Source organism: Phyllostomus discolor, chromosome 14, assembly GCF_004126475.2.
Source record: "Phyllostomus discolor isolate MPI-MPIP mPhyDis1 chromosome 14, mPhyDis1.pri.v3, whole genome shotgun sequence".
NCBI lineage: Eukaryota > Metazoa > Chordata > Mammalia > Chiroptera > Phyllostomidae > Phyllostomus > Phyllostomus discolor.
Window position 1 is genome coordinate 37,968,627 of NC_040916.2, and position 23,990 is coordinate 37,992,616.

At 54.2% G+C, this 23,990-nt stretch overlaps 2 protein-coding genes across 3 annotated transcripts in view; one reads left to right on the top strand and one right to left on the bottom strand.

The window, feature by feature from the left end:
- ST7L (suppression of tumorigenicity 7 like) overlaps positions 1-23,990 on the bottom strand; it is a 115,970-nt gene that overhangs the window by 19,609 nt on the left and 72,371 nt on the right. The gene's annotated exons all lie outside the window — the stretch shown is intronic.
- Positions 8,180-22,577, top strand: WNT2B (Wnt family member 2B). Of its 2 annotated transcripts, XM_036015296.1 has the most exons (6): positions 8,180-8,490; positions 8,737-9,621; positions 15,282-15,502; positions 16,529-16,806; positions 17,494-17,758; positions 20,777-22,577. In XM_036015296.1, exons 2-6 carry the CDS (start codon positions 9,425-9,427, stop codon positions 21,004-21,006), a joined length of 1,191 nt encoding a protein of 396 aa, XP_035871189.1. In that variant the 5' UTR covers positions 8,180-8,490; positions 8,737-9,424; the 3' UTR covers positions 21,007-22,577. The 2 variants fall into 2 exon arrangements, with proteins under 2 accessions (XP_035871189.1, XP_028358468.1); XM_028502667.2 differs by having other exon boundaries at positions 8,180-9,621.

A 23,990-nucleotide genomic window follows, 5' to 3' on the forward strand; every position in this document is an offset into this window, starting at 1 on the left:
CACAAAGTGTTGAAGATTACATATTGCAATCCCTAAAACAACCAAAAGAAAAAAGGACTCATAAAGCAACAAAAGAGATAAACATGGACTCATGAAAAGTACTCAACCTAAAACAAAGGAAAAGGGGAATAAAGAACAGATGATATGATGATAGCAAAAATGTTGACTGAAATCCCACCATCTAAAACAATTGACTTAAAATGTAAAAGATCTAAACAACCCAAAGGCAGAGATTGTCATGTTGTATAACACAGAAGATTCACACACATGCTGCCCAACGATAAATCTACTTTAAATATAAAGACATAAATTGGGTAGATTGTTATAGAATACTCCAACCAGATGCCACAAAATACATATTATTTTTGAGTGCACATACAACACTCACCATTAAATGTCTAAATATTATGTTTAAAAGGATTAAAATCATACAAGCATCTTCTCTGACTACAATGGAATTAAACTAGAAGTCAATAACAGAAATGTCTCTGGAGACTCTCCAAATAGTTGAAAAACAGCATTTTTTTAAAGATTTTATTTATTTATTTTTAGAGAAGGGAATGGAGAGAGAAAGAAAGAGAAAAACATCAATGTGTGGTTGTCTCTCTTGCACCTCCTACTGGGGACCTGGCCTGCAACCCAGGCATGTGCCCTGACTGGGAATCACACTGGAGACCCTTTGGGTCACAGACCATCACTCAGTCTACTGAGCCACACCAGCTAGGGCTGAAAACTAGCAGTTTTAAATAACCCATGAGTCAATGAAAACAGCAAAAGGAAAATTAGAAAATACTTTGATATGAGTGAAAGTGAAAACAAAACTTATCAATATTTGTGGGACACAGATAAAGCAGTGTTTAGGCAAATACAGGATGAAAATAGGCCATGATAATGAGAACAATTCCAAATAGACTTTTTTGTGTAAATATTTTTTTATTTATTTTTAGACAGAGGGCAAGGGAGGGAGAAAGAGAGGGACAAAAAAATTGATGTGTGGTTGCCTCTCACACACCCCCTACTGGGGACCTGGCCTGCAACCCAGGCATGTGCCCCAGACTGGGAATCAAACTGGGAACCCTTTGATTCCCAGGCTACCACTTAACCACTGAGCCACACCAGCCAGGGCCAAATATACTTTTGAGTACTGAAACCAGATTATAGCAGCCTAAGAAATAAATAGGAGTTAAGAAAAGTAAGGTGGGAAAAAATTGGATTTCTCCTTAATGGAGAGTGTAGACTCTATTTGCAAGAAGTTCAGAAGTTAGGGAGCCCTGGCTGGCATAGCTCAGTGGATTGAGCAGGGCTGCGAACCAAAGCATCGCAGGTTCAATTCCCAGTCAGGGCACACGCCTGGGTTGCAGGCCATGGCCCCCAGCAACCGCACATTGATGTTTCTCTCTCTCTCTTTCTCCCTCCCTTCCCTCTCTAAAAAAAATAAATTAATTAATTTTAAAAAAAGAAGAAGTTCAGAGGTTAGGGAAGGACAAGGGAGAGTAAATTGCTTTGAAAAAAGTTTTGAGATAAAGTTGGAAAAAATCATTTATTTTTAGACCAAGGGTACTTGGTTAATGGTCAGAGAAATGTAAAAAATTCAGAGACATTATATAAAAAAAGTAAAGTCAGACTTTGAGCCATGTACAAAATTCAGTCTAGGTAGAATAAAAGCTGAAGCATAAAACATATAAAGCTAATCAAGAATGTAAGGGAATGTTTTTGTGATTCTTGGATAAAGAAAGGACTTGGCAAAAAAAACCAAGAAGCACAAAATCACGTGGCAAAAATTGATAGCTCTGACTACATCAAAATTAAGATTTGTGGTCAATAAAAAACACAATAGATAAAATTAACCATTGCACTCAAAGTCTCTTCTTTTCTTTTCCCTTTTCTTTTCTTTTTCCTTTCTATAATTGGACTGGGGTTATGGGAAGGAAACCGGCAGGAGTCAAGTGTCATTCTCATCACTTCCTACCAAGTGATTCTCATCACTTCCTACCTTGCCGGCAACGCGCCTTATCACTGGCGATGCCAACCTGGACCACCTGACTGAGGTTGCCAAGTTCTTCACTGGGAAACTACCCTCACCGCCCCCCCCCCCGCCCCGACCACCACCATACCATTTATGTTCTGTCCTCTTTGGGAGGAAGTCACAACCTGTAGCCCACACATAAGGAGGGGGGGATTATTGGGGGAATTATTCATGAGTCTACCTCATTAAGGGCCAAGTAGCTATGGACAGTATTTGGAATTTTTCTGCATGGGCGATCTGTGTCTTCTCCCCATACAGTTATTTACTTACTTATTTATATCAGCACGGATTCATACGTACTAATGTTATACTTTGGGCAATAAGTTAAAAACTTTTTGTTGCTCATACTGTCTAGTGTTGACTACTGGGGGTGCTCTCAGTGGACTCCTGTGTTCGTTTTAACTTTTAACGTGGGTGGATACGACTGACGTAAACAAAAGCTCTTTGGGGTCCTTGGTAATTTTTAAGAGTGCAAAGGGATCCTGAGACCCAAACATTTGCGAACCCCACCTGACCCCCAAACCAGGTGTGGGCATTGTTCCTCTGCAGGAAGGGGCTGCAGACAGGACAGAGGCATAGGAGGCCACACTTGGGCACCCACAGGGACACAAGCTGCTCGGTGCCACGCTCCGCTAAGGTTTTCGCGGAACCTGACGTGCTGGAGTCCTCCGCGAGGACCCAACTCACCCCGCCCTGCCTTTCCAGGAAACGCCGCTGCGGGGCGCACGGCCCCCAGAGCCAGCCACCCGCCGGCGAGGCGGGGCCGCCGGTGTCTGGGCTGCAGCACAGCGTGGTCTTCCACGGGGCCGGGGTCCCTGCCGGACCTAAGACGTCTAGTCTCCAGGCTCGCCCTCCTGGGCTCCATCAGGCCTGCGGTGTGACGCTGGCGGACAAGAGCGCTTCTGCGGCAGTGGCGGGGCACGCGAAGGGGGACCGGCCGCTCCCTGGTCCCACGAGGGCACCCTGTGCCCTCCACCTGCCTGTCCCCGCAGCCAGCAGCGGGACAGCTCCCTGCTCCCCGCCCTCCCCTCGCTGGCCCGGCCGGCTGGGCCCCACAGACCCTTTCTTGTGCAATCGCACGACAGGCAGAGATAAATGGCTGCATCTGGAGACCCGGCTAATTGATACAATAAGTTCTGTAATCGTCTCAGAAATAAGGTAATGGTTTGGCAGAGGGAATACTTTGATCTTATCAGGCAAGAGAGACCTCTCCAAATGAAACTTCTGAGAGGGGCGGGAGGTCTTCAACTTGGAGTGCGAAGCCCACACCCTCGCCCCCTGTTCCCGGCCGGACACTGCAGGGTTTTCAAGAAGGGACGGAAGGACCCTTCTCTAGGAAGGAATGGACAGTGTGCGCACATATGCCACGTGTTGTGTGTGCAGAAGGGGTGGGTTCTGGGCTGTCCAGGGGCAGGGAGGGTGGAGGCTGGAGAAAAGACGGGGTCGGGGAGGGCAGGCTGGGAGTGGGAAACCCAGATCCGGCTCAGACCTGATGAGGTTCCTTACGCAGTGAGGGCAGCCGACTGGGGCTTTTCAGGAAGGCGGGTGTATGGAGAGCCTCGGTCCTGCCTTCCCAGAAGCTGTGCACACTCACACACACACACACACACTCTCTCTCTCTCTCTCTCTCTCTCTCTCTCTCTCTCACCCTGCGCCGTGGGTGTCCCTGCCTGGCAGAGGCCCCAGCACAAAGAGGATTAGAGAGATGAGCTAATCTGGTTTGTGTCCCAGACATGGCCCCAGAAAGGGACCTTGTCTATGCTGACGTTTACCGGGCTAAGGAGTGAGGAGTCCTCCTTTGGGGGCCTGCTGGCTGACAGGGGCAGAGACGCCTCCCCACCGGGAACCAGAGGGAGCCAAGGCCCTGACCTCAGGGAGCAGGGAAGCAGGGTGGATGAACTGTGCGGCAAGAAACACAGGAGGGAGGTAAGGAGCAAAAGAGATCCCCACAGAAGGAACTAGATCTCCACCCTACTTGCTTCAAGAGTGAGGAAACCGAGGCCAGGAGATGGCAAGTGACCTGCCGAGTCATGCAAATCATGCATGACTGAGTTGGGGGGAGGGGGACTGAGGTTTTCTGATTTTTTTTTCAGGCTAGCGCACTTTGCACTGTGTTGCTGGGACTGCTGGGAAGGTGTAAGGCAGAGGGCGAGAGAGACAGGGACCAGAGAAGGAAGGATGCACACCAAGGAAAACACAGAGAGGAACACAGACACACGGAGAGACTGAGAAAGCCAGAGAGAGCCAGAAGGAAGTGACGGGACAGATGGGGAGAGTGAACGAAGGAGAGACGGACTCACACAGAGTCACACAGATGGTGGGATGGAGAGAGACAGACACAGACACACACCGAGGGATGGGCAATGACAGAGACTGATGAGGAGACAGATTCAGACAGGAGGAAAGGCAGGCACAGACACACAGAGACAAATGAAGACGGAGAGATAAACACAGAGAGAGGAATAGACACAGAATGACAGAGCTATGACCCAGAGAGACACAGAGCGGCCACATGGGGAGAGCAAGAGGCAGAGTGAACTGGGGACGGCAGAGTGGGAGGGAGGCAGATAGTGGGCTCTGTAGATTCTGGTCCACTGGAGGCAGATCATTCCGGGCCCACAACAGGTGGTGGGGAGAGAAAGAAAGCTCCATGCTTAGCTTACTTGATACATGCAGGCTGGGAGAGGGGAGCTGGAGACAAAGTGGGAACCACCATCCCTTGGGGTCAGGCTGGCCAGTGACCACCCAGGATCCCTGCAGCACACCCACTGGCCTCACACAGAACCTGGGCCACCCGCCCGGGATGGCCGGCAGCCCGCCCACTGCCTGGCTCCAGCCTGATTACAGCCAAAGTGCTAAAAGGCTCCAGACCCCCACGCCCCGCCCCCTTGGTCCCACCTCCCAAGCTGCCCCTCCTCCTTCCCCTTCTCCCCCACCTCCTTCTCCTCCTTTTCCCTCTGCCCCTTGGGGCGCAGTCTACCCCTGTTTGGTCACTGGCTGGGAGGAAGGGGGTCCCTGCCCTACCAAGCCCCCTTCCCCGGTTTGGGACTGGATGCCCCTTTCTTCCAAAGCCCTCTTGGCCTGGCCTCTTTGAGACATGTTCCATGCCTCGCCTGGGACCTCATAAATACCAAGGAGAGGCCGATCAAGGCTATGTAGAAAACACAGATCCCCACCCATCCCTTAAAACCCCTTGGGTTCTTCCCAAGCCCCCCTCTCTTCCCTAGACACCTGCGTGGGGATGCTGGGAAGGGGGAGATAGGGCAGGGGCTGGGCATGGGGTGGGGTGAGTGATCCCTGTGTGAAACTGGCCCCATTTCAAATGAGACTTGCCTCGGTTTGCAAAGAAATCTCAGGAAAGGCAGCTCAGGGCCCCTAGTGCAAGCAGCAGGAGCAGGAATTCCTTGACTCCCATCCAAACCTCCCCCCAGCCCGTTCTCGGCCTTCTCTCTGCTCATTACCATCCACACCACCTCCCACCCACTGGGAAAGAGAGAAGGTCACTGCCAAAAGGGCAGGAAGGGGGGGAGGTCTGGGGCGGACAGGCCTGGTGGAGTAAGAGCTGTTTATCTGCACCCAAGCTCCTAGAGCTGATCTCCGCTCCCCTCCAAGGGCCAGTAGAAGTTCAAAATTGCTCAGCCACATACAGCTGAGAATAGCATGAAAGAAGATGAATCTTAGTCTAAGTGGCTCCACGGGGGGGGGCAGAGTATGAGATGAGGCATCGGGTGAGAGGGCAGGAGGCTGGGGTGCCACCTTGAGGAAGGAGGAAGGCCTGGCTCTGCCGGCTGCGTGGAAGCCGTCCTGCTGGAGGCGCAGAGCAGCAGCAGCCACCTTGGGGGACACGGTGCCCGGGGTTCTCTGCTGACATCTGCAGTGTGAGCCTCTGACAGCCAAGCCTGGTGCGCCGCCCTCAGATGGCTTTATTGTATTTGCAAGAAAACGCCCTTTCGCGCCTCCAGTGTCATTTCAGATGCCCTGGCTGGTGCTGGGCACACAGCAGGTGCTCCGTGAGTGCCTACATGACTCCACGCAGGCCCCTCTGGACCAGAATTTGACTCCCAAATCAGTGACTCTTCCCCTGGCCCCCATTACGGTGGAGTGGGGTAGGGGAGGGAGGCAGGAACAGGTCAGGCACTAGCCACTAACCCAGCCTCTGGCCTTGACCCTCTGCCTGGAAGTCCCACAACAAGCCCTTGCGTGAGGAGCTGAACAATCCAACTAGCTGAAGTGTCTAGGACCTTGAGGCTGGAAGTTTATTTTAAGATTGGAAGCTCCAAAGTGGCAGATCCCAGAAAACCTCTTCTCTGGCTCTGTATTTGTTCTCCAGTTAAGTGGTTGAGCACAGCTCGGCAGTCAGCTGGCTCCTACAGCCTGGGGTTCCCCCTGGGGAGCTGCGGGCTCAGAGGGGAGGGGAAGAAGAAGTGAAGCCCCATCCTGGGCTGTCCATTCTAGGATAGAGGTAGCCTGTGAGCACTGGGGAGAAGTCTTGTCCCCTCACCCACTTTCCTTTTGAAGCTACTGATGTTTCTGCCCGCCCCCCACCCCAGCTCAGCAACATGCTTTAATAGTTGAGCATCTATGTGCTGTGCCAAGACAGAGTCCCACTTGACTATAAAGACAGCTGAAGCCAAAGAAGGGGCCTCATAAGTGAGTCTGGGGCCCATGTGGGTGAGTCCACCCATGATTAGGGCTGATGTGATCATCCCCAGCTCCCCACCCTGCAACCTCAGGCCCATATGCAGAAATAAACATGGGGCCAGAGTCACGCCCAGGCCGAAGCACACAGGGGAGTCTGGGAGAGGCTGCTGGAGCTTGCAGACTGCTGCCCAGCATCGGGGTGGGACTGGCTGGGAGGAGGTGGAAGAGTGGTCCAAGGGAAGGGGCCGGGCCAGGAATGAGCCTGGGCCCACTCTTCTCCCACCTGCCCCTGTCACGAGAGCTCAGTATAAAGTCTGCCAATTTTTCAAGAAATATGAGGGCCAACTAGAGCCTCCCAGACTGAGAAAAAGGACAGAGGGCAGAGGAAGGGTCAGCCAGTGGGTCTGTGTGTTCGGCCCTCTCCCACTCCCATCTGACTGCAGTCCAGCTCCACTTCCCAACATTCCCCTGAGGGTGGGCACCTTCTCCCCTGCACCCCCTGGCCCAGCCCTGCCACCCACCTGAACCCTGCTCCTCCACCCTGCCTTCCTCTGCTCCAGCAGGCGGGCCCCTTACCAGCTCTGCACACCAGCCCACCACTCCCTAGGTCTGTGCTGGCTGCTCCCGCAGCTTGGGCGCTCTTCACCAGCCGTCTGCCTGGATTGACCCCTGCCTCCACAGAGTCTTTGCTGGATCGTCCTAGTTACAGATCTATTTTTCCCACTTATGGCTTTCTTACATACTATGTTTTACATGTGATGTTTACTGTTTATTGTCTATCTTCTCCCAATAAATGGCAAACTCCATGAGGGCAGAGATTGTTGTGTTTTGCTTTATTCACTGACAATCCTCGGTGCTGGCACGGTCTGGCACATGGTGGGAAGAAGTAAATACTTGTTGAACTCATGAACGCACTCCGCCCCCTGACACAAAAAGTGAGGAGTAAAGGAGCAAGAGGTGAGAAGAGGGGATAAGGTCCCTGGGAGCCCCTCTCCCCCAGCTGCCTCCGGGATGTCTGCCGCGTCTCTGCAGCCAGCTGTGCCCTGTCCGCTCACACTCCCGCGTCTCTAACACCCCCAACCAAGGACTGACAGTGATTCTGGGGTTGAGTGGGGTGGGCGATTTCCACAGTGTTGTTTACACCAGGGCTTTACAGTTTAGATAAACCGAGGGAAGAGGCCTGAAAGACCCGGGGATGAGGGGTTAGGTGGGAGAAACTGAGGCTGGAGAAGGGGTTGAGGCCAGATTTCAGTCGAACCCCCAAAGTTGGAGACCCAGGGTTTTAAGAAGAATTTTATGTCTTTGTAAGGACCATTCTGCCCCCAGAAGCTCCACCTGCCAGCCAGGGAAGTGCGGGGCGGGGCAGGGCTGGGGAGGGAGAAAGGGAGGGGAGGAGAAGGGAGGGGAGGGGAGGGGGGGAAGATACAGAGAGGGAGAGTGAGTGAGTGTGTGTGTGTGTGTGTGTGTGTGTGTGTGTGTGTTGGGGGAGACGAGGCGAGTCACTTTCAGCAGTAACACCTCCCACCCCTTCCCGATTTGCCACGCCCCCAGGCGGTGTGCGGTGCGGGGAGGGAGGGCCGCGAGCAGTGGAGAGGACGAAGGGTGGAACGGCGAAGGAGAGAAATGGCTCCGGGGCTTCCATTCTTTCGGCAGGACCCCCACCCCGGCCTCTGCTCGGCAAAGCCGCCCAGCTGTTTCTGATTCTTTCCTACTCGCAGCCCCGCCCCAGGGGGTGGGGGACCAAGGCACCGGGGGAGCCGGGGAAGACGAAGCTCTGCTGAGTCCGGGCTGTAACGGGCCGGGAGTCCGCATCCGGTCCGCAGGTGTGCCCCCTCTGTTTCGGCCACCGATTGCGGGTCCCCAGGCCGGAGGGAAGCAGCAGGGCCGGATAGGTGGACAGAAGCGAAATCTAAAAGTTTTTTGGTGGGGTGGGGGTCGGAGGAACCGGGGCAACGAGCCCTAGAGGAGAGAAGTCCTACCTGGAGCCGGCTGCCCAGGGCGCCCTGTTGGCACCGCTGATAAGGCAGTGGAGATTCGCCCGCAACTTCCCGACTGTGCCCATTTCACAGGAGCGCAGGAACGGAGAGAGGACCCGAGGAAATGTGCGCGCCCCTGTGCTCAGCTCCAGTGTCACTGTAGGTTAGCGGACAGGGGCAAGTATCTGCAAGCCCCTGCTCCGCGCTCCCGGCCATCGCCCACGTTACTTTGGGGCTGCCGAATGCAGGGCGCTAGGACCCGGTGGCGCGGTGTCGGATGGGACTGGGCGCTCTGGGCGCAGTGGGGCGCCGCTGCGCCCACCGCACCCCGCCAGAGCAGGTGGGGGAGCGGAGCGGTGCAGTGCCCCGGCGTCGAGGGGCGGAGGCGGCCGCCACACCTAGGGCGCAGCGGAGGGCCGGGGCTGCGCGGGCGGAGCCGCCTTGAGGGCCCCGCGTGTCCCCAGCTTCGGCCCCGCCCCGCGCCGTCCAATGAGAGCCCGCGGCCGGAGGGGCTGTCCGCACACTCTACCCGCAGCCCCACTCCGCGCCGCCGACCCCCTGACACCGCACCCCGAGCGCCGCCGTCGGCTTCCAGACACAGCTCCCTGCGTCCCTCTCCGGGACCCCGCTCCCCGACTCCTGGAGCCCAGGTGCCCCTAGGTCCCCAGCCGACCGCGAGCCTATGGCCCCCCAGGGGGGTGAGTAGGAGCAGCCTGAGTACCCCCAGCCGGTGCCGCGTCCTCGCCCCTCCGGGCCGCGCGGCAGGAGTCTTTGGGGAGCTATGCTGAAGCCGGGTGGTGCGGAGGACGCCGCGCAGCTCCCCCCTCGGCGCTCCCGCGCCCCTGTCCCCGCGCCCGCGCCCAGACCCGCGGCCCCCGACGGCTCTCGGGCTTCAGCCCGCCTGAGTCTTGCCTGCTTGCTGCTGCTGCTGCTGTTGCTGCTGCTGACGCTGCCGGCCCGCGTAGACACGTCCTGGTGGTGAGTGCGGCTCGCAGGTTTGGGAGGGTGAGGCTCCGGGTCAGAGAGGCCGGAGGCGCCGGGAGAGAGGACGCGGGTCCCGGCACCCACAGCTCCGGAGACTAGGTCGGCGCCTCGACGGAGTTAGACACGTTCCGGGAAGGGCTGTCACCGAAGTCGCGGAGGGACGCGGGCAGCAGCGAGGGCGATGTGGGGGGGGGGGGCGCCTTCTCCTCCGGAGGAGGTGGGTGCGGGGTATTTGGAGCAGGGACGCCGGTGGCGTAGGCTTTCCAGACCCCCAGGTACTGCGTCCGTGCTTCAGCTCAGTCCTTCCCGGGCACGAGCTGCCCTCCGAGGTCCTCCCGGGGTGGACTCGGAAAGCAGTCAGCCACCTATCTGCGGCCTTCCAACGAGAACGCGTGATCGCCCCCGGTCGCCGCCCTGGGAGGCGGTGAAGCGGACGGCGCGCGAGGGTGGAAGAGCCTCGCTAGTCCGCCCGCCCAGCCACGCCGCGCGGCTTCGGTGAGGCCGCAGCTGCCCCGTTAACTCCCACGGTTAAAACAAAACACTCCGGTTTGCGTAATTTAGGCTTCCGTCTCCAGCGTCTGTTTTAAGGATGCCACTTGGAACCCTGACATCCCCCTCCCGGCTTCCTTTTCCCGCCCCGACGACCCTCTCTGTCCCCTCGGAGAACTAGGGGCTCGTGGCGCCCCAAACCACCGAGACCCCGTCCGCAGGCTTCCTGCAGGCCTTAGACTCCGGACGCTTCGCCAGAGGGCAGAGGAGCCACAGGGCAGTGCAGACCGGCTGGACGTCTGCAAGGCCCCTGCGCCCGGTGCCTGGGTGGTGCTCGCCTTCCTCCTCCTGCGGAGCAGGGCAGGGGAGAGCTGGCCTGGGAAAAGGCTCGGGCTTCTCACCTTTCCTCTCCACCCCCAAGTGGCCTCTCGGACTGCACCGTCGCTCCTCTCTGCCCACGCAGTGCCCCCTTCCTCTCTTCTCTCTGCCCCTCTCCAGCCCTCCCCCACCCTATCGCCACCTCGGCGTGTGGTCTCTTCTCCCCTCGCGCCCTGTGGCTTTTCTCCTCCGGACTCGGAATTTTGGCTGCAAGGATGAGGGGTAGCTGGCTGAGGGGCCAGCGAGCTTGGGCCGAAGATTCCTATCATTTCAAGATGCGTCTCTTGCTCGCCATCCCCACCCCCCACCCCCACCCCGTTTTCCTGTTTCAGAAAAATCTCTCTTTTGGATCTTTTTTATCTCTGCAGTGTTGGGGAAGGCAAGGAGGGGGGTTCTGGATGGGGGAGCAGGGAGGCCCATATCTTACATCTGGCTTGAAACATTCCTTTAGAAAGGGAAAGGGAAGAAGGGGGTGAGGAGAAAAGCCTTTCCAAGTTCAGAGGGAGCTCAGAGCCACCCTTTACCCTCAAGGGCCCAGTCTGGCTGGGCACATGCCGCGTCGGTGGCCCTGTAGAGAAAGGGTGAACATCATTATCCATCCCAGAGGGCAGCCTGCTTTTAGGGACTCGTGGTTCCTTCGGGGGGGGGGGGGGGGGGGGGGGGGGGGGGGGGGGGGTGCTGTCTTGGGGACCATGTGGTACTCAGGTGAGGAAGAGTCAGCCGGCCTGGTAGTTTCAGCACCCTGGAGGTGGTTCCCCAAACCCACCTGGAGCTCTCCCGAGTCCGAATTCTGTCCCTTTGGCTATTCTCTTTTTCTTTCTCACTCTCCTCCTCCTCCCCACGTGGTTCATATTAAAGGTCCGGGGGAAAACACCCTGGGTGGGAGAGCTAGCTGGGGAGGCAGGCAGGGGGGGCAGGGACACAGCGGTCCCTGTGAACTGGAGGAGGGGGCAGCGGGGCAGGCTGGGCAGTGAGTGCAGAGGCTATTTCCATCTCCTGGCCTCTCGCCCTCCCGCTGCAGGCCCAGGTGCCTGCTCCCCGGGCATCCCTTCGGGGATAAAGTGGAAAGCTGCCCTCTCCAGGCAGGCCAGGCCCCCAAGGGCATTATCTCTTCCCCTTAGGAGAAAACCAGCAAGGGTGGCATCCTGTACAACCCCTCAAGGAGACACTGTGGACTACATGTGGGTCCGAGTTCCCTTCCGGAGCAGGTCAACGCTCTCCCCAGCGCACAGCCTGCTCTTCCTCACAGCCCTGCCCTTCCCCTCCAGCCACGCCCTCCCTCTCCCACTGTGTAACTGGAGGAGGACGTGATGTCTCTTCACAGTCTTTAACAGACAGAACAAGAATCAGGGGGCCCCTGGCATGTGCTCCCCTGCTCCATTTTGCATTCTGCAGGGGCTCAGCTGTAGGGCATCGCGAGAGCCAGACGGAGCCATGGATTCACAGAGGGAGAAGCACAGAGTGGGGTAACATTCACACCGTTGTTGCCAACAGTGGCTGCCATTTACTGGGCCCTCACTAAGCTCCAGACACTGAGGCTAAACACTTGTGCGCATCACTTTCTCCAATCCCTCCAGCGGTCCAGTGTGGTGGATACTACTGTCATCCCCACTTCACATACGAAGAAAGTGAGGGATAGGAAGGGAGGAGCAAGAAACTCAAGTTCAACCAATTCTGAAGTCAGATTGGCCTACTCCCGGTTAAGCCTTCTTGCCCTTGGAATGAAAATGCATGTAGACTTTGGAGCCAGATGTCCTTGGTTCCCCTGGTTCTTCTCTGACTAGCTCTGATGGATAGAGCTGAGTATCATCACTTATTCTTCCCGAACCTCAGTTTCTTCACCTGTAACATGGAGATCTCTCTCTCCCTCTCTCTCTCTCTTCCTCCCTCTCTCTCTCTCTCCCCTCTCTCTCTCTCCCCTCTCTCTCAGGATCTTTGTGTAGAAAAATGTTGTGTAAACTGTAAGGTACCATACAAATGATGTTGTATTAAGAGATTCAGGGAGGGTAAGGGTTTTATCCCTGTGCTCAAAGCCCCGTTGGGCTGGCCTGAACTGTGTGCCCTAGGGGACTATAAAAGGGGAAATCAGAAGAGGCTCCCCGGCCTCATTAACAAGACACGAACATAAACCATCTGCAGCTAGGCTGGCGGTGTCCGCGAGGAGTGACGCTGTAACTGAAGTGAAGTTCATGACTGGCCAAGGGGGAGAGGAGGGTTGGGGGTAAATCAGAGCGGTTAGGGTTTATTCAACAAGTAGTTATTGAGTACCTACTGTGTGCCACACACTGTTCTCGGTGCTGGGGATGCTGAAGTGAACAAAACAGACAAAAACCCATGCCTTCACGGAGCAGTGCATGCAGATCAGCTGGGGATGTCGGGAAAGTGCAGATCCTCATTCGGTAGGCCCGGGATGGGCCCTGAGGCTCTGCACTTCCAGCAGATCCCCAGGTGATGCAAATACTGCTCTGGCGACCACACCTAGAGTGGCAAGGGGCTAGAGCCATAGTGGGATATGAGTCACTCTGTCAAAGGAAGGGATAGTCAGAGTAGGTGAAGAAAATCGTTCTGGGGCCAGAAGCTGGGAAGGAAGTGAAAACTTCTGGATGGGTAAACAGCTGGAGTCAGGGGTATCTCGCCACTACCAGCCCGTAAACGTCTTGGTGCCCCTGACAGCTGGGCTAAGTGCCTGGCACATGGCAGGCATTTTGTGGGCACGTGTTGAGCTGAGAAGGGAATGGGCTGGGGCCCCGGCTCAGGGTCACTGATCAGCAGACAAGCACCCTGTTCTACAGAATCTTGAAGTAGCTACTTAGTGGGGTGGTAGGAGGAGAAACTTAACTATCTTCCCATCTCAGATACTGAACAGCTGTTCCCACGCTCAGTGAGGATGTGACAAGGAGGACCAATGTGGGCTACAGCAGAGTGGATTTAAGTCAGACCACAGGAAGGACTTTTTGCCAGAGTCTGGCCTGCCTCACTCCAGACTGTCTCATGAGGGCTGGATGACTGGTCTCCCATTCCCATCTAACCCCCCTCTTCCCAAGCCCCAATAAAAAACAAACAAACACCCATTGCTTAGGGCAGTGCTCGGGCTGCACTGGGGAAGCAGAATGGTGGTGAGACAGGGACGGGCTCCAGCTCCAACGGTCTTGAATCTCCAAACAAAGCACCGCGGCAGTGGGTGTAACTCCGGGCTGTGCGTCAGGAGGCCCTTTCCGGCCTGGCCCAGCCCGGGGTGTTTATTTTGTTTGTTCCTGGAAGCTGTTGCCCTGATGGACAGTGCTGTGGACGCTGATTCCATGGGATTTCTCAGAGCCGGCTCAGCCCGCTCCCGCTCCCCCTCCCCCGGGACAGATGGGCCCCATCAGCCCTGCTGAGGTCCAGAAGAGGCGAGCTTCGGCCCTCCTCGTGTTTGTTTTAGTTGGTATCGCCAGTGGTGACCCGGTCTGTGGGTGAGGGCGGGGCGTAGGAATGGGGGAAAGGGGCACATAGAGCCCGGGGCAGTCCGGCTTTGCCCCATTACCCACTGGCCACCCTCCCTCTCCCCACCCACTTCTAGGCCCATATGGGGCTCTTTCCCAAACCACAGGCTCATTCACAGCCCAAACCAAAATCTTTCCTGTCTGTGGCAGCAACTGCCCTCCGTGGCCCCCACCTGTTGAGAAAAGGGGCGAGAAGGCGTCCCTTGATGTGTTAGGACAGGAGAATGGAGAATTCCCAGCAAATCAGGAAGGTGCTGGGTGTTGGAGAGATAAAGGGGGCGTGAGAAGTGGGTGAATGGGTCAGATCTCATTTGGTGGCCTTGTGGGGGGAAAAGTGATGATACAGTCCTGCCTTCTCTGTGACATGGTCCTCCCAAGGCTCGTGGTGGAGTCCAGGGCTAAGAGTGTTTAAATGAAGAGAAAATATTGCCCGGAGAAATTTGAGAATGACTCTAGCAACCCACCCATCTTTTAGTAGCCTTTAGTAGCCAATGACCTTCTTAAAATAGTTCATACTGGGCAAACTGGGGACTGGAATATGGGGAGTGTCACTGTCTTGCTTCACCTTGGCCTTGGGCTTCCCACAGCAATAGTCCTCTGCCCATGCAGGACATCCTGCCCTATAGGCTGGGGAGGAGGGTTTGAAAGAATCAAGACTCATCAGCTACAAAAGGCCATGGGCCTGGAAATACAGCGTAAGGGGAGGAGAGCTGGGAGTGGGGTCTTCCTCCCCAGACCTCAGGTTGGGAATGGGCCATTCAGCTGCATGGGTCTGACAAGGGCTGTAAACGTTACTCAGAGTTGCCCTCTGTGTCCCTGCTCGCTGGCCCCTCCCTGTCTCCGTCCTTCTTCCTCAACCCATGTCTTCACGGACCAACCATGCAGGACATGCCTCTTACATGTGGGTGTACGAGTGTTATCTCAGACTCTCGTTTTGTTAGTTTATTTTTCCATGAGGCTCTTAATGTTTATTAAATAAACAGGCAATGGGTTTATGTGACATGCCCACAGCTTTTTGTGTATGTGACACATGCCTGGCCTGCGTGCTGCGATGTGTATCGCTTTGGCCTTTGGCTGGGGAACTGGTGATGCTGGGAGACCACTCAATTACTCTCTCTGCAACTATATAACTACTTCTCCAGAGCTTGTGGGCACTGGTTCTACCCATCAGCCCCAGGGAATGGGGGCTGGGAAAGGGGAAGGAACCACTCCAAGGTCTGAATGCCAAAACTTTCCCCTCCTTAGTCCTCTCCTGCTGCAGGAAAGGGGCCCAGATGCTCTGACAAGACCATCTCCACCTTGCAGGTACATCGGGGCACTGGGGACCCGAGTGATCTGTGACAATATCCCGGGTCTGGTGAGCCGGCAGCGGCAGCTGTGCCAGCGTTACCCGGACATCATGCGCTCGGTGGGCGAGGGTGCCCGAGAGTGGATCCGAGAGTGCCAGCACCAGTTCCGCCACCACCGCTGGAACTGCACCACCCTGGACCGGGACCACACTGTCTTTGGCCGCGTCATGCTCAGAAGTAGGGGCCTCTTCCTCCCTGCCCAGCGCCTCCTTCCCGTCCTGTGCTTGGGGTGCTGAGTGGGTAGGGGAGGTGTGATCCCCTCTCCCTGTCCTATACACTACTTCATAATCAGAGAAACGGTTGTGGGCACGGCCCAGGATACAGCTGGGAGCAGAGCCTCAGGACTTTAGATGTGCAGCCAGAGGCCCCTCTAAGTCCCAGTGTTCTGGGAAGATGGGACAAAGCAGCAGCATTCTCAAGTGCCTCCCTCTGTCTTCCTCCCTTGCCTGTCCCTCCCCAACCCCCAGTATGTGGGTTTCCGTGCACCGCCAGGCTGAGTACCAGGTTCTCATCACCACAATCACTGCCCTCGCTCCGATACTCCAGACACTACAGTGATGGGGCACGGGATAAACAGAAAGGTGATATGTAAACATTTGGAGAGTTTGCGGTTTGGCCCCAGCTCAGCGAAAAAAGGCTAAGCAGAGCTAGACGACGGTAAACTAGGAGAAAGGGAATGAGATGGGAAACCAGAAGTATCAGAGGGACAGGAGTGAGGATTCATCAGTCCTCCTCGAGAGCAGGGAAGGGAGGAAGCAGGCAGGGGAAGGTAGCCTATCTCTCCGAAGAGGCTGACCCCCCCGGGCTGGGGTCTCCGCTGTTGGGGAACTGTCCAGCAGAGTGGGCCTGAAAAGGCGTGGACTGGAGACGAGGGCAGGCGCAGCTGAGCAGGGGTTGGCACTCCGTGGGAGGCGACAGTTCACCTGAAGCTTTTTCATGGGTGGATCCAGGGAGTTTGCAAGGAAGCAAGAGTACAGGTTAGCCCAGGAAGTCAGCTGTACAAAGAAAGAGACAGACAGTAGTGAGGGGTAGGGCAAGGGGACAGCTGTTCTGGAGAATGATCTAGGAAGGGAGAGGCAATTTAAATAAAGAGCGTGCTGGGGCTGCTCTAGGAAAAAAAATAGAAGAGAAATTTCAGCTGGGGGTTCTGTGGGCTGAAGAAGGGGACCTTCCTGAGACACACTTGCACCCCCCTCTCTCTAGGTAGCCGGGAGGCAGCATTTGTATATGCCATCTCATCAGCTGGGGTGGTCCACGCCATCACCCGCGCCTGCAGCCAGGGTGAACTGAGTGTGTGCAGCTGTGACCCCTACACCCGTGGCAGACACCATGACCAGCGTGGGGACTTTGACTGGGGTGGCTGCAGCGACAACATCCACTATGGTGTTCGCTTTGCCAAGGCCTTCGTGGATGCCAAGGAGAAGAGGCTCAAGGATGCCCGGGCCCTCATGAACTTACACAACAACCGCTGCGGCCGCACGGTCAGTATTCGCGGCTGCGCCTGTGTGCTCCTGTTTGCTGGGGGTGACTGGGTGTGTACTCATGGACTAGATATGAAGGTGGAAGTGCTGACAGCTTCTGGGCTGCTCCCAAGTGCCCCAACCCCCAGGACAGGAGCAGTAAATGCAAGGGAGCTTGGGAATGCCTAGGTTCAGCCAGCTGCATAGAGTCTTCACAAGGTGGAAAGTAGGGACAGGTGGAGAAAAGGAGGGAAATAACTCTTTAAGCAGGAAAAAGCATACTTCCGTAAAGACTGAGGAGGATGAGGGCTTGCTCCAGTCAGCTCACTAGTACCTGAGCACCTCCTGTGTGCCCAGTCCTATGCTGGAAAAGGTCATGCTACAGAAGCAGAAGGCATGGTACCTTGAACTCCAAAATACCCGACGTGCCAGCATGCTGTAGTCACCAACAGAATTCTGTGGCCCTAAAGTTCAAACAGCCTATCATGAAAAGGAGAGCATTGTGGATCCAAGAAGGCTTCCTGGAAGAAGAGGTTCTTGAATTTGATCAGGAAGAATGGGTGGGATCTGATGGGGGAAAGAACAACCAAAGGGCAGCCAAGACCAGGTCCTGCAGACCTCAGAGCACTCATGTTTTTAGTTCGAGGGATGACTAAAGTGCCCTGCCTGGCTGCCTCTCCCTGACCTGCCTCCCTCCCTCCCTCCCAGGCTGTGCGGCGGTTTCTGAAGCTGGAGTGTAAGTGCCACGGCGTGAGTGGCTCCTGTACTCTGCGCACCTGCTGGCGTGCACTTTCAGACTTCCGTCGCACAGGTGACTACCTACGGCGGCGCTATGACGGGGCTGTGCAGGTGACAGCCACACAGGACGGTGCCAACTTCACAGCAGCCCGCCAAGGCTATCGCCGTGCCACCAGGACTGACCTCGTCTACTTTGACAACTCCCCAGACTACTGTGTCTTGGACAAGGCTGCAGGTGAGTAGGGAAAGCAGGTGGGGACGTGGAGACCTAGTGCCAGCACCCCTGAGTAGTCACGGTTTGTTCATCCTCAGGAGTTAGGGAGGGGATGCTGTGGGAAGAGTCAGTCTCCTCCTGACATGAAAACCTTGGAAGGAGATCCATGACTGATGACTCGGCCTGCCAGCCAGTGCTGCCCAGTCAGAGAGGAGAGGCCGCTCAGCGCCTGCAGGCCTGAGGTCCGTCTGATACACAGAAGTGAGAGGAACTGCTCAGTGACTCCTGAATGAGTCACCTGTTCTCAGTACCGAGCAATGTGTGGGCCACACAGAAGCCTAAGATGCAGCCCTAAGTCTCCGGCTTTTTACAGTCTAGCTAAGGAATAAGACGTAATAGGCAGACAGACGTAAGGGCAAAAGACAGATGACTAGAGAAATTGAGAAGCTGGTCTGAAAACGTGGAGTGTAAGCCGTTTCCGGAGTGTGGGGGTTATCTGGGTCGCTGGAGAGAACAGGCAGATGTTGTCCACGCCACGCAGAAGCAGAATGGTAGGTGGTGCGTGATCGGTTCCAGGGACAGGGAGCAGGTTAATCTGACCGAGCGAAGATTTCCGGTGAGGCAGATTAGAAGTAGAAGGATGGCTGGGATCAGACCACAAATGACCTTGGAAGGCTCCATCCGGTGTGCTGCCGTTGAACACTAACGCGGAATTGGGGAAGCAAGGAAAGAGGAGCTCCCTATGAGGGCTGACCACTGGCAGGAGGCAGCAAATATCTGTGACAGGTAATTGTGGTGGAATTCTTGGGGATGCTGGAAGGTGATGTGGCATTACCCCAAGGCATGGAGGTTACCATCTCGGGTCCGATTTCAGGTTCAGATAGGGTAAACTGGAACAACGTGCAATGCCCCGAGCGGCTCTTCCCCTGGTGACTGTCCTGGACTCCCAGACTCAGCCTCAGCAGGCAGGACTTGGGTGAGGTGGAGTGAAAAACCTCAGCTGTCTTTGGAACTGTTTTCTTTTTTCTTTAAAAGATTTTATTTATTTACTTTTAGAGAGAGGGGTAGGGAGGGAGAAGGAGAAAAGCATTGATCAGTTGCCTCTCATACACACCCTGACAGGGGACCAAACCCATAAGCCAGGCACGTGCCCTGACGAAATCGAACACGTGCTGTTCCGCTTTGCGGGACGATGCCCAACCAACTGAGTGAACCACCCCATCAGGGCTTTGGTGCTGTGTTGTCACCCATCACTGTCGTTGCTGGAGAGTCAAGTGGTTCAGAGCAGACCTGGACACAGAACCTGCAAGGGGCTTTACCCACATAACAGAGAAAACAGCCTGTGTACTTTAAAGGGTGCTGAGACAGAAAGGTTGAAAGAGCCCATCTGATTCCCCCAGTGATTTCCTGTGGTATAATCGAGAGGACTACTTTCTAAATGCCCGGAAATCATTTCATCACATCCTAGGTGTAAGCCTATGCTAGCTGACTACCACACCTAGCATGCCCCTTTGGGGAAGGATCTTTGGAATTAGGAGGGATGTGAGTCACATACGCGTTTTCTCAGAGGCATAAAATTAAGTCTCATAAAACCCAAAGTGGGCCCTGGAATTCAAAGGGTCCAAGTCGTCCCAAAGGGAATATGGAGCCAGGAATCCCCTTCAAGGCAGTGCTGTCCGACTGAATCTTCTGTGATGACAGACGCGTTCTCCATCTGAGCTCTCTAACACAGTAGCCACTGAGCTACATGTGATTACTGAGTATTTGAAATACAGCTAGTGTGACCAAGGAATTAAGGTTTAAAGGTTTAAAATTTATTTAACTTTAATTACCTTAAGTCTAAGTGATCTTATTTGGTCAGTGGCTACTACACTGGATGTCTCAGCTCCAGAGGGTAGAAGAGACTTCCCGTGCACATGAAGGACTTAAGACCCAACTCCTGCAGTTAGGAGAACAGCACACATAGAAGACCTAGTCGGCCACACCCCGCAGCAGTGGTCTTCTGACATTGTAAATTGTACCTTCCTATCATTGAAAAAATTTGAGCATGCACCTCTCATATGTGTATATTCACTTATGAATTATATCTAGGTTCTGCTGTACTAATATGTACATTATAAAACACAATAGCCCTGGCTGGTATGGCTCAGCGGATTGAGTGCCAGCCTGCGAACCAAAGTGTTGCGGGTTCAGTTCCTAATCAGGGCACATTACCTGGGTTTTGGGCCAGGTCCCCAGTAGGGGGTACATGAGAGGCAACCACACATTGATGTTTGTCTCCCTCTCTTTCTCCTTCCCTTCCCCTCTTTAAAACTAAATAAATAAAATATTTTTTAAAAAACACAATACAGAATAGGTATATTTAAATCGATAGAGTAAAAAACACAAATACAGAAGCTCTAGCATTTCCCTCCCATATCCCAGTGGGATGTGCAGACCCCTGCTATAGAAGTCAGTTAATTTACTCCCGCCTTGAACTCCCAGGCTAGCCACTTTCCCCCCTCTGGGAGAGGGTTGAGGAGATACTGTCTAGGATCCATCCCGTCCAAAATTCTATCATTTTATGATCTGTTGTCAGGATCTCCTTTGCCAGAATCAGTGAGAATGAGGTCCTGAGCATTTTCTGTGCACGGGGAAACATCATCCCTGCCCTTCAAGAGTCCCCACTGCCAGGGTAAGGCGAGGGATATTCGTCAGGAGTTCCTTAGGGGCATGCCTACCCCCCGTCAAGATATCAGTTCACCTGGTTTGAATAGAGATTGTAGAGATAACATAACAGCCCACTGAGTTAGATGCTATTATTACGCCTATTTTCATATGAGAAAACTAAAGACCAGAGGGATGAACTGACTTGCAAATCACATAGCTGAAAAGTGGTGAGTGGAGGGCCGGGAGGGGGTGATCAGGCCTGCCAGTGGGGTATTTTCAGGAGAAGAGATCCTTCAGGGTTTCCTGGCAAGCATGCAGGTAAGGGAACTCAGAGCAGCTGGAGTGAATAAGCGCCAACTTGGTTCTCACTGTCTCTCTTCCCCAACCCAGGTTCCCTGGGCACTGCAGGCCGTGTCTGCAGCAAGACATCGAAAGGGACAGACGGATGTGAAATCATGTGCTGTGGCCGAGGCTACGACACAACTCGAGTCACCCGGGTCACCCAGTGTGAATGCAAATTCCACTGGTGCTGTGCGGTGCGGTGCAAGGAGTGCAGAAACACTGTGGACGTCCACACCTGCAAGGCCCCCAAGAAGGCGGAGTGGCTGGACCAGACCTGAACATATAAATACCTCACTCATCCCTCCACTTCAAACCTCCTGACTCGAAAGCACAAGATCTTTGCATGCACACCTTCCTCCACCCTCAACCCTGGGATGCTATAGCTTCTATTTAAGGACTTGGAGCGTAATCCGGAGGGACTCTGGTGTCCTGGCTGGTTCCCGAGCCCTGGGAAGGAGTTGACAGGGAATGCGAGAAACCAAGCAGCTCTCTGACTGCCTGCTCTGGAGGTCAGAAGCGATCTTCAGAGCAAATGAGTTGCACTAAAGCACACAGTCAAGGCTCATGTTTCTCTTCCCCTGCGCTGGCTTCCTGACACTCGTGTGTGTGCATGAGGAAGGATACCTGGAGAGAGCTTCCTTTCGTTCCCACCTGGCTGAGAGTGGATGGGACAGAGATGAAACCACATATCTCTTCCCTGGGTCAGTTTGAGCAGACTTCCTTGTACCCCAGAAGAAACTCTTAGGCTACAACATGCGTCCATTATTGAGAGTTAGATGAGAGTTAGCCACAGTGGACAAGGTTCCATTCATATGCTCATATGTTTATCAACTGCTGTGTTTTGTAAGGGAAAAAATTATATAACTATACAAACATACATTCTCTTCCAATCTCTCTCCCCTTTTCAGTCTGTATCAGACAGCACTGGCCCTTTTGCTCACTGGCTGCCCGTTCAAAGTGAGGGCATGCCGTGGTACCCATGCCTGCCAGATCATTAGAATACCCGGAAACATCCTGAGGAAGCAGGTGTAGTAAGTCTGTCTAGGCCTTGGAATTTTATTTTTTAAACTCTCCATGCATTTAAACTCTACAGCATTTCCATGCATTACTCTGGTGGTCAGCAGGTGAGGGAACACGGAGAACAAGATGTACGATGCGTGGAGGTGGGGGAGGGGAGCAGTCCTGATCTCAAGGGCCCACCCGAGGCACCAGTGCGCAGCAGGCGGGCAGACAGCTCTTGCTCTGGCAGTTTGCAGGAGAGGATCCTCACCTTTGAGGCTGGGAGCGGGATCCAGTGACTGTAGAGGGAAAGGGAGCAGGGCCTTGGGGCCACAGTGGTAAACGGCTTAGAAAGCAGCCTTTCCCCATTTATTCAACAAATCTTTGTTCAGTGACTCTCCCAGTCCTGGTGATCATTGTTGTTCAATAGGGAGTTCCTTCTAGGCTACTACCCGCTGCCTAACTAAGCTTGCAGTCACCGAGTCTCCAGACATAGCAGATAGTCAGCGAGAGGGTATGACACTGTGATGTCCTATTTTTATGTGATTTGAACAGTGGTTATTTATCTCTTGCCTGCTGACATTTTAAAGGAGCAGAGTAGTGTAGAAATTTGCAGTTATAACAGACATGGGTTGGAATCACAGCTGTTTTTGATATTTTGAAGCAAGATACTCAAATTCTCTGAGCCACTATCTTCTCATCTATAAAATGACAGTATGAAACTATCTTAGATACTAAGTTTTAATTATGCCTCAAACTCCAGCCAACAGACACTCTTACCAAAGCCCCTTAACTGGTCTAGCCCATCAAGACTTACTTCAGAACAATAAAGTATTGACAGCAGGCTGTGGATTAAGGAGCCTACACAAGGAATTCTGAATACAGCCATGCCCCCCTTCCCCAGTTCCTCTCCAGCATCCCTTGGGGTCCCTGCATGTTTGTGGAACAGCTTCGCTCTGCACAGGCAGCAGAAGGGAGCCATAGCTCTGGGCCATGGGGGCAGATTTATTTGGATGATAGGACTAATATTTGTGTAACCTGCTGAGACCTGTGTGGGAGAGTTTGGGGTGGTTTTTCTTTTGGCGAGGGGGTTTGCTCCGATTTCACATCCATTAACACAAAACATGAGCTAGTCAGGGCCCTTGTGGTCTGCGGTGAGGGGATTCCTGTGGAGAAATAGGACTGAGTGAGTCAGGCCAGGGGAATGTCTTCCTCGCGGAGTGGAGTCAACGGGATAACTGATGAGCCAATGGTGGGATTAGGGAGGGGGAGACGGGAGGGGAAGAGAAGAGCTTCTGACATCTAGAGCTGGGATTAAGAGGAGGAAAGTCCTAGGGCAGTGGAAGGTGAGAGGGTTGGAGTCGGTGTGAACTCAGGAATAGGGTTAACCGAACTTACGGAAGGGTGCCGTCTCGCGTGCCAGGCCCCTGGGAGAGCCTCGGGTCCCAGCTAAGCCCTGCTCTACAAGGACATCACCCCACCGCATGAATGGTTTCCCATGGGAAACCAGCCTGAGTGCAATCTACCTGTGCTCTCGTGTCCGTCCTTTTTCGGTTCTTCCCTCGGGGAAGGAAGCCGGCCTCTTCTGGCATCTAATACTGCTCTGGGCTTTTCTCTGGGCTCCCAATTCTAATCCATAAAGACCCAAGTTTTGTGTTTTCCTATGACTGGTTGAGACACGAGTGAGCTCATCCAGAAAGCAAGAGGTTTGAAGAGTGAGGTGGACAGGGAGAGACAAGAGGTCCGTGTGAGCCCCACCACAGAGGTTTTGTGGCTCCAAGAAGGAATGACGGCCAAGCAATTAATTTTTCCTCTTACTCCTCAGCTTGCTTCTGCATTCCGATTGGCTTTAGACGACTGGCGTCCATTCTGCGCTATACAAACAGAAACTAATTTATTTGGAACAAGCAGCAAAATGAGAACTTCCTTTGGTGTAGTCAGGGCTCCACTTAGTTCTGCTGCTACTCACTCACTGCCTTTAATAGCACCCTCCCGCCACCCTCCCCCATGCAACAGCGGTCTGTCCCTCACACCAGCAGTCTCCTAGCCCCTCTCCTCTCTTCCAGTCCTTCCTATGGGTTTTCTTTCCTTTGAACTTCTAATGTTTAGGTATGATGCAGGCAGAAAGGGCTATTTGGATACAAAGTTAACTGAAGAGACATTATCCTTTAAGGATCTTGGAATCTTTTTTTTTCTTTTTTCTCTTTTTTTAGATTTTATTTATGTTTTAGAGAGTGGGGAAGGGAGGGAGAAAGAGAGAGAG

Bases quoted from the DNA above. Each gene is read 5' to 3' on its own strand.
- WNT2B (XM_028502667.2), top strand. From the start codon at position 9,425: ATGCTGAAGCCGGGTGGTGCGGAGGACGCCGCGCAGCTCCCCCCTCGG. The intron at 16,807-17,493 runs GTCAGTATTCGC...CCTCCCTCCCAG, and splicing joins ACAACCGCTGCGGCCGCACG to GCTGTGCGGCGGTTTCTGAA. The intron at 17,759-20,776 runs GTGAGTAGGGAA...TCCCCAACCCAG, and splicing joins TGTCTTGGACAAGGCTGCAG to GTTCCCTGGGCACTGCAGGC.